General features: G+C 44.2%; 1 protein-coding gene across 1 annotated transcript in view; it reads left to right on the top strand.

The window, feature by feature from the left end:
- Ddhd1 (DDHD domain containing 1) overlaps positions 1–4,621 on the top strand; it is a 73,906-nt gene extending 69,285 nt beyond the window's left edge. Inside the window, exon 14 of the mRNA XM_023723743.1 lies at positions 3,711–4,621. Within this exon, the coding sequence (XP_023579511.1) occupies positions 3,711–3,889 (179 nt within the window). The 3' untranslated portion in view covers positions 3,890–4,621. The remainder of the gene's footprint in view (positions 1–3,710) is intronic.
- The last annotated feature ends 5,071 nt before the right edge of the window (positions 4,622–9,692 follow it).

The following is a 9,692-nucleotide window of genomic DNA, read 5'->3' on the forward strand; positions in this document are numbered from 1 at the left end:
ATAGCAACAGTTTGTGTTGAATAACAGTGTATTTCCCTCAAGAAATGATAGTAGGTAATCATCTTTCTCTGATTCTTGCCCTGTAGTAGGCAGTCACTTCCACAAAGAAGTAATTTTATTAATGCTTTTTGCATTTTTATTTGAAAGAAAGAAAATCAGTCCAGTCATATTTGCCCAGTAGTCAGTCAGCTCTTATTCCTCAAAGCCATCACAGTCGCCCAAGCATTCGCACCACTAGTCACATGTGGACCGAAGAGACTCAGGTGATAAAAATCAATATGACTTGCACTCATTCGGTGACCATTAAATATTTAGCATGAGACAGCGCACCATGGTATTACTAGGAGAGATGCCAATGTGGCACATGCTTCATACTGCCAGTACAAATACTAAATGCCAGTGTGAAGGGCTAGGGAGATAGCTCAGAAGTCTAAGTACCTGCCTGACAAGCGCAAGGACCCAGGTTCAATCCCCGGTACTGAATGTGCTGGCCCTGCGCTGTGTCACTGTGCCCACCACTGAAACCGGGCATGGTGGCGCATGCCTGTAATCCCAGCTCTGGGAGGCTGAGACAGGAGGATCACCACAAGTCCGAGTGCATAGCAAGACCATGTACCAAATACATAAATAAAACTTTTATGAATAAATAAATGCCAGTAATCAAAGTGAATTTCTAGAGAACGTATGTTCTAGTACGGAGGGCAGATCATCACATAATGGTACATGGTACCTGTGATAAGCCACAAGCAGAGGTCTAGATGAAAGGACTCTGTCCATTTCAGAGAAGGAGAAATGGCTTCCCCTGGAGAGGCCCTAAAAGGCTTTATGGAAGCAAATAGGGCTGCACGTGCAGGAATGAGAAGGCATCGCAGGGAGGCTAAGCACACAGACAGGACCACAGAGTGCAGCACGGGTGTGTGGGGCCCTCCGAGGCCGTTCTCCTGAGAACTGCAGCTCGGTGGAAAGGTAGTTGTGAGTACAATTGGAAAAGTCGGCTCCACCAGCCGGGAGAGCCCAACAAATTGGCCGCTTCCTGGAGTTTTCCTATTCTAAACTAAGCTAGCCCAGCCTCTCTTGCCAGCTGTTAGGAACTTGAATACCTTCCAGGATAATTGTCTTTTGAGAAATATTATTACAGATTATAAAGCTGTATAGAACCAGATATGCAGTTGTGACTAATTATTATTTATAAATAAGACACCCTTTATAACTCAGAATTTTTTTAAATGTCCAGTAAAGTTGAGAGGCTTCTATTAAGCAGTAGAAACTTACAGTCAGTATACGTTATAATACAAAGCTACTTTCTGTCCATCTGCGTTGCTGTTCTATGCTATTCCATTCCATGCTGACAAACCTTATGCACGTGAGAGCTCCGTAATGAAAGTAGAGTACTGATGACACTGCCTTCAGGGTGTGGAGATGGTAGGTGTCTCATTTGGGACTTGTGGAAAGTAATGTGCCAAAACGGGAGACCTCCCAGAAAGAAATGTAAGCGAGAGCCAGTGATGCTTTGCAGCCATAAGCCTCAGTTCCGAGCATCAGGTCCAGTGTGTGTTTTTCTTTCCATCTATCGAGGAACTGGTTCTTCCTTTGCAGTGTGTTTTACCACATAGACATTCAAAGGAGAGAAAAATGAAGACTAATGGTTTCACTTTTCCTTTCCCTCTGACCTCAGACAGTGGGAAAACCTAGGTGAAGGTACCAGCCTGTGTGCTGCCGTCCTTGTAGGTGTGGGCCTAGTGAGAAGCCGGGGCTGAGGTAGCTGGGGAAGGCCGCCTTGACCGAGAGCAGCCCACACAGAAGGGTGCTGCCATGCAGAGCGGGCTGGGGCCTTCTGTGAGCCTCCTGAAAGGGAGACAAGGCGAGACCCCGCCCAGCTGCTTCCATTTGTCCTCCCACACGTCCAGCACACACAGGCAGGCTCTTGGGCTAAAGCTTGTAAGACAGACGAGGGCCTACCACTGGCTCACCAGGTGCAGGTTAGCCAGTCCACCAGTGGCACTGCCTGAAGTACAAAAGCGGGAGTGGGGCACGCATCTGTAATCCCAGCTGCTCCCAGGCTGTGCAGGAAGGTAGCTGCTTCAAGGCCAGCCTGCGCAGCTTACTGTAAGCCCTGTCTCAGAATAAAAAGGGATGGGGATGTAGCCGAGTGCTAGCGCACGTACCCAGCATGCACAAGCCTTGTAGTTGATCCCGTGTGCTGCAGATAAGAAAATATCTCCCTGTACAACTTGGCACTAGGAAGACATGCAGTGACCTTTGAACATAAGTTCTTAAAAACTGTAACTTGGTGGTCTGTCAGTGGTTATGGTTTGTGTCTAGCTGTCCCCCCAAAGCCTCATGTAGTCACTGGCGTGGCTCCTGGAGTTTGTGATTAATTCATGATCCAATACTGGGATTATGGGTGTGAGTGCGACGCCGCCCTGGGGTGGCTGGCCTGAGTGCAGTGCATAGAAGGGACAGAGGCCTGCTCTCTGCCTCTGCCGCTGCTCCTCTCTTTTGCTCTTGCTCTTTGCTGTTTTCTGCTGCCCTCTGCCATGTGCCACTCTGCCTTGGCACCAGCCAAGTGTGGACTGAAACCTCCACAAATCGTGAGCAAAATAAACCTCTCCTTCCTTCATTCTGGGTGTCAGATATTTTGTCCCAGCAACGAAAGAAAAGTAACTAACAGTCCTCAAACACATTTTCCACCTTTTCTGGTTTTGGTCCTCTTCGCTCTTCACAAGCAGCTTCACCTCAGCTCATCCTATCGAGCTCGAGACTTCTCTCTGGCTTCCTCTTGAGCCACCTTGTGCAGCAGAATGTGCCTGCGAATCTAACACAGATGCCCAGGGGGTGCAAAAGACAGATGGCGGTATTCCTGCCTCTCGGTCCACGTGGATTTCAGCTACTTCTGGCCTCCTGGTCTATCTCTTCATAATTAAAGGAAAATAATTAATAGTTCTAAAGATTTTTCAAAAAGCTTGTGTCATATTTGAAAGTGTGTTTTAGCCTAATTGGTATTTATACCTCTTAAGTATAAACCTTTTCAAAAAATGTATAGATAAATCCATAAACATTTCATGTCATAAAAAAGCATAATTGAATAAAAAAACAATTTTTGTATAAGCATTTTCAAATAATCAAGTAGTGTTATCACAAAGTACCTGTTTAAAATACACAGCTTTGGGGCCAGGGATGTAGCCCAGCACACAGCACCTGCCTGGCAAGTGTGAGGCCCTAAGTTTAGTTCCCAGTACCAAAAAATAAAATAAGCGTTTACATGACATCACTTCCTAGGGTCCTCAGATTTACTTTGTGTCACTGTCAGATTCCCAGTATAAAGCAACCCAACTTTTCCCTGAGCTTTCTTAATTTTCGCCAATTTTTTTTTCAAAATTTTATTGATAAACAGATAGCAATGAGACAGTTTCAAATCAAATCGGAAGTACAGTTTCAACAAATAACACACTGCATATATTCTTCCTAGTGGAATTTTCACCAGTGTTTAACTTTGACATCCTTTGACACTGGACAAATGGCAGGCTTCAGAGCAGCTCCGTGGAGAGCTCTTGTCTAGCTTGCATAAAGCTCTGGGTTCATTCTCTAGAACCATCAAACAGAAGAAAGGAATTAGAAAATCATTTCCATTAGCAAAATTTTTATGTCAACTGTAAGACTATTAAATACATTTTACTGTAATCTATTCATATACATTCTTCTATTTTCAGTGGAATTGGACCATAGGATTGATTTTGAGCTCCGAGAAGGCCTTGTGGAGAGCCGCTATTGGTCGGCCGTCACGTCGCATACTGCCTATTGGTCATCCTTGGACGTCGCCCTGTTCCTGTTAACCTTCATGCACAAACACGAGCAGGATGATGCAAAGCCCAGTCTAGACCCAGTCTGAATTCTTGGAAGACAGTAATGGCCCAAAACTATTTTTTTCCATTCAAATGTATATGTCAAGATGCGGATATTTCAGGACTAAGTACTGTATATTCCCATTTTTGTTTAGGGCAAGAAATATTTGAATTTAAAAGCACTTTATTTTCGCCATCCTAAAGAAGTTACGTACAGCTTCCATCATTTTGATTATAAGCCTGACAGGACCCCTGCCAAGAATCAAGCAAGACATGCAAGTGAAGAAAGATTAGGTGCAGAAAACAGAAAAGTCACAAATCACAGTATCGTGGCTCCAACGCAGAAAGACACATTACTGAGTCAAAGCTAACATATTAACCAAAACATGTTATAAATCTAAAATGGTCAAAGTCAAGTCTATTCTGTGTACAGTTTACAAGGCAGTATCATTGTTTTAGATTTCTGTGAAAGCTTCCACAATTTCTGTGAAAGAATACAACAAATAGAAAATGTTTTAACGTGTTTAGCAAAACCAATGCTAAAAAAACCCGTTTGAACTACTGTATTTATAATTTATTACCTCTGACTAATTGCTTTCTTTCAATATATGAAACATTACATTTTCTTAATGTTTCCTTTAAAAATAATTTAAGAACCACATTTATTTTCTATAGTGTTGAGACCCTTTTTCTCAGAACTCCATCTTTGTACTCTTCAGATGAATATCTAGACACTGTGGCATAATATTTTTTTCATTAAAACTTGTAGTTTCACACAACACCAGTTCGATTATTTTTTTAAAGAACATTTTATTATGTCACATGTACCTCTGAGAAAGCTGAAGCTTTTCTAAACTTGACAAAGAGTCCTTTATTTGGAGCACATTTCATTAACTTGATTAGAAAATAAATATCTTTGGAATGAGGATTATGACAACTATTTCAAACGTGTAAACATTTGTGTGCCAAATAGCCACCACATCAGGACAGAGTGCCACTAACAAACTTTAGAGTGTGCAGGCGACACGGAAACACATGACGTGGCCGCGAGCCCCGCGGAGCTTTCTCAGCTGTGCCGTCTCCACAGTGCTTTTCATCTGAGGAGCTCAAAGCCCTTGCAGACACAGGCGTGCGTTCAGTAGGCCGAGCAGCAGCCCCTTGAGGTGAGGGTGGGTCCCCCTCACGTTCCACGTTGGCGCGCCGAGGCACCAAAACAAAGCGCCTTGCGTTCAATGGCGTAGCGAATCAGAAAAGCAGAAACTGAAGCCACGCTTCATTCATCTATGCGCTAGTCAGTGGATCGCGGTCAGCGTGTGACCTCTTAGTAGTTTGCAAATAGTAATGTAAGTTGGAGAATGAACGCAAAGCAAACCTGATCGTCCGTATTCGTTCTCGGGATTTGCACCCCCAGAGGAGTTCCCGAGGGACGGGTGGTGGCCATGGATATCACCGCCATCCACTCAGGGAGCTGTCTTCACTTACCTTAGCCCTGTGCTGGTAACTATCAGACAAGGAGCAGAATTGGCCAGTCATCCCGCGTTCCATCTACAATGGTAAAGATTGTAGATTTTACTCCCATCTATGCTGCTGACTATTTTGGCCTTCCACTGAATATGCGCCCCAGAAAGCACTTTGTTTTAATGTTTTAAGAATTCCAAAGTCCCATGCTAAGTGCGTAACTTGTGACGAAACCCGTGCCTGTCAAAGGCTTTTGACAAGATCTTAGCAAAAGCTGAAGAAATCTCTCAGAATGTAGGGATTCCTATGAACTCAGGTCATTTTCATAGCCTGTTAATTTTGTAGGTCTAATTCAGTTCTCAGGAAAATTGAATCCACAGCCTGTGACTGTCGTTAAAGTTCTGGTGTGACACTCAGACACATAAGAGGTTGAAGAGATTCCTTCTTAACCACTGGAATGTGAAGAGCCCACTTTACCTTAAAAGACTGAAATTCTGTCCAACATTTTCATTTGATGCCAAGTGAAAAGAAAAGTGTGTTCCATAGCCGCAGAACCATGGCTTCGTCCTTTTCTTCTTACTGAGAAAACAGGTTTCCCCATTTAAGAGGTTTTCTGAGTTCTTAGAAGGTGCACCATTCAGAACCCGCTTTTCAAAATAGATGTTCCAGCCCTTGGGCCAGGTGTTTTCTTTCCAGTTCATTGTTTCATCAGGCCGGAGGGTAGCCTCGGTTTTCCAGTCGTCCTCCCATGTTTGCATGTTGTCGTGGGATGGACTTGTGTGTACTCAAGTGATACGCAGAGTCTGCAACTCTGGCTTGATTAGAAGCAAAGTCAGTTACTAAGTAACATTTTGCAACTTTATTCCAGCAAGTACTAAATTGGTTCCAAAAAGTTCTGGTTTTGATACTATTAAAAGTTTTATTCTGTATTCTGCGTACATTCTATGATTCTCTTGAGTGACAATCATACCGTTCACCTTGAATCCGGTTAGGTTCCCAAGAGTTACCTAAAGTTAGAATAAAAGTAAGTCTCACTCTAGCTTGTCTTTAGAATTAGCTTTTTTCTAAGGCTTCTTTTCAGAAGTTTATTTTCCTCAAGTAATTTTGCTTTTCAGTTCCATATTAACTTTAGGACATAACTGAAAAATAATAGTGGGTTTTCTAATGACCACTTTTTTTAATGTATTTAGCACAGGGTCTCACTACACGGGTCAGACTCATAGTGATCCTCCTGTTTTCAGCCTCTGAGTGCTGGGATTACAGGTGTGCACCACCATGCCCAGTCCCAGTTGCTGTCTCAGCATGCCCCAGAGGTAGGACTGGCACTGCACGCTGGGGATCGAACCCCATCCACTGAGCCATCTGACCAGCCCACGACCACTCATTTATATGTTAGTTGATTCTCAGGAATCTTTAATTTTTATTAAACAGCATCTATTAGCTTTTGTGCAAAAAGGCTTCAGACAAAACTTGTACCAGTCATGTCGGGGTGGGCTGAAGTGGCCTAGTCTACAGTGTGGCATTTGGTGCCATCTCGGCTGCGGCCGCTGTTCACCCCAGGGTGGTACTGAGCCCCATACAATGGACTTGGCCCAAATCAAGAGATTTTTCTGTAAATCTATAGTAGAAGCAGACCAGTAATCGAATTTTCTTCTGATCAATGAGATGCCTATGTTTGTCTTCCTAGGTACCAATGAGTAAGTTGTCTGGAAAACGGAGAAAACTAAAAAAAAAAATTTTTTTTAACTCAGGACCTTGCACTTGCCAGCAGGTGCTTATTGTACTAACCTAGCTCCCCAGCCCTAGAAAACTGAAATCTTAATACAGTTTTTAAATAATCCCACATTGTTATGGAAATGCAGCTGAAGAAGTAGCATAAGATGCTCAAGGTCTAGGCAGAGTTGAAAGTAATGTAGCAATCATACACAGGTTAGGAAAAAGAAACTAGAATTTTGCCACACTGGGTGTTGGATAGTGGCCTCCTGTGGTGGTTCTGCTCTGCCCCGCATGGCCACACTCTGCTGTGTCCCAGAGCCTGGGCCACTGCCAGGAGTCGGATGCCCTGGCTGAATTTTAACAACTAAATCTATGGCAGAGGTCCTACTTCATATTGGTACTGGGGCGATCACAGCCCGGGTTCCTTATAACCTGTTTCACTCTTTGGGGAATGCTTGTGATTGTTTTTTAAAAGTTGCAGAGTTGTGGGCTGGGGACATAGCTCGGTGGTCTAAGCACCTGCCTGGCAAGCACAGCACCCGGGTTCAATTCCCAGTACTGCACACTGTCCTGGCCACGAAAACCCGGAGTGATGGTGCATGCCTGTAATCCCAGCACCGGAGAGGGTGAAACAGAAGGATCACTGAGTCCAAGCTGCATAGCAGGGCCCTCTACCAAATAAATAATTTTTAAAAGTGTCAGAGTTGTATACATTTTAGAGATTGTCTAGGCCAACAAAGAAGTTTAAGTAGCAGTACAGGCCACAAAAGGTAAAAAAGAGGCTGCAGACTCTGAACAGCTAAACGCACAGGAGCAAAGTAGTGGCATCTCTAAGCAAGAATATTAACAGAGCATTTTCCAAAGCCTGGTCTGCAGCAGTGACAATGCCATCTCAGCAGGTGTGGGAAATGCCAGGTGTTAGAGGTTCTTGCTGGAGCCAGATGTCCTGCACACCTGTCCAGCCTGCTCAGCGGGCAGTGGGTTCCTAATTTAAGCAGACATTATTTGGAATATGCTTAGAGGCTGATTGCACTTAATTCCTCCATTCTTCAGTTTCATCCTTTCCTGTGATGCTTTTGTCAACCAGCAGCCAGGACAGAGCCTGAATTACACCTTGGCCAGAGGTCCTGGATGTGCTTTACAGACGAGCCACCTGTAACACCTGACTCCTATTAAGTGATGCTTGGCTTGTGACAAGCTGTTGACACACATCTGTGGGCTTGAGTGCTTCAGTGGCTCTCCATTATTTGCCCAGCTCATCATGAAGGAGCCCAACCAGGTCTAGAGAGACTTCCTTTCATGTCTGAGAACACAGAGGAGACAAATACAGCAAGAAAGAAGGGGTGGGGGGAGAGAAGAAAGAGGAAAAGAACACTACCTAGGGAAGACTTCATTAGCATTCCATTCTAATGGCAAACCCACTCGAGGAAACACATTGCAATGTTGTTTATTCCTTTCATTCCAAGGTGTTTATATGTTGACCTCTTACCAACTTCTAGCAGTGAGTCACTTCTCAAGCTATTCTAACATAGGTTAATTCGTGGAAATTTAATTTTTTAACTACTGTTTGGAGACCAGGAAAAGTATTGCTAGTAGAGTGTGTGTGTGTGTGTGTGTGTGTGTGTGTGTGTTCCCCAAACCTAGTCCCTTGGCAGGTTGCTAGCACACGCTTTCCTCTGCCTTTGTGTTGGGACCGGGCGGGGCACGCCTAGTATTGTCCATCACCTTGTGGTTTTTCACTTATATGTAAAGCAGTGCAACTCTCTTCCTCCCACCCAATGGTTGTCAGGATATGTGGGCAAATGTTCCTCAGAAAGATTACATCTGGCCTGCTCTTGTAGGAATGACAAACACAGTCACCCCTCAGCACTAGCGGGGACTTGGTCCCGGCATCCTCTGCGGACACCAAAACCTAGAGGTGCTCAAGCCCCTCACATAAATGGCCTAGCTGCCTATCACCTCTGCCATCACTGGTATATTTGAAATCCTCTCTGGATTACTTAGAATACCCAGCTGCCATGTAAATAGCTGCTCTATGCTGTGGGATGGGGAGCAGTGACGGAAGGAAGCTCGGGACATGTTCAGCATGGATGCTTTTCCTGGTGTTCTCCAGGCTCAGTTGCTTGAGTCCGTGCAGCCCCTGTGCGCACAGAGGCCGACTGTAGCTTAGTTAGTTTTTTGTACTCTCCCCTAGAGGACGGAGACTACCCAGCAGCGTCCCTTACACCTTCCCTTGACTTCACCTGTGCTCTCTGGTGTCTGCTCTTTCTATGAAAACACTTGATTCCCTGTGGGCTTTAAAGAAAAGTATAAGCATCTTCTGGTTCCAAGGCTGTCATATAAATCCAAAGCCTGCCAGGAAGTGGGGAGCTTTTTGCTTCTTACTCACAGGTACATTTCTCAGAAATAGCACTGTGACCCTCCCATGACTTGTTTCCTTCCAACTTTGGAGATTGCTTACACTCAGCTCATTCCTTTCACTACTAAATGTTGTCACCGACTGCAATCATAACTTTTGGAAGGTGATCTATTTTTTCCTGGCATTTTTAACAGCAAAAGCAGGTTAATTTTTTCAGAACTTTCCATATTACTGAAGTATCCATTACTTTTGTTTTATCTCCACAATGATCAGCTTGAATGACCCCCCAATATATATATATATATTCCTTAATTTCT

This window comes from Octodon degus, unplaced genomic scaffold (assembly GCF_000260255.1).
Source record: "Octodon degus isolate 3935 unplaced genomic scaffold, OctDeg1.0 scaffold00102, whole genome shotgun sequence".
Classification (NCBI taxonomy): Eukaryota; Metazoa; Chordata; class Mammalia; order Rodentia; family Octodontidae; genus Octodon; species Octodon degus.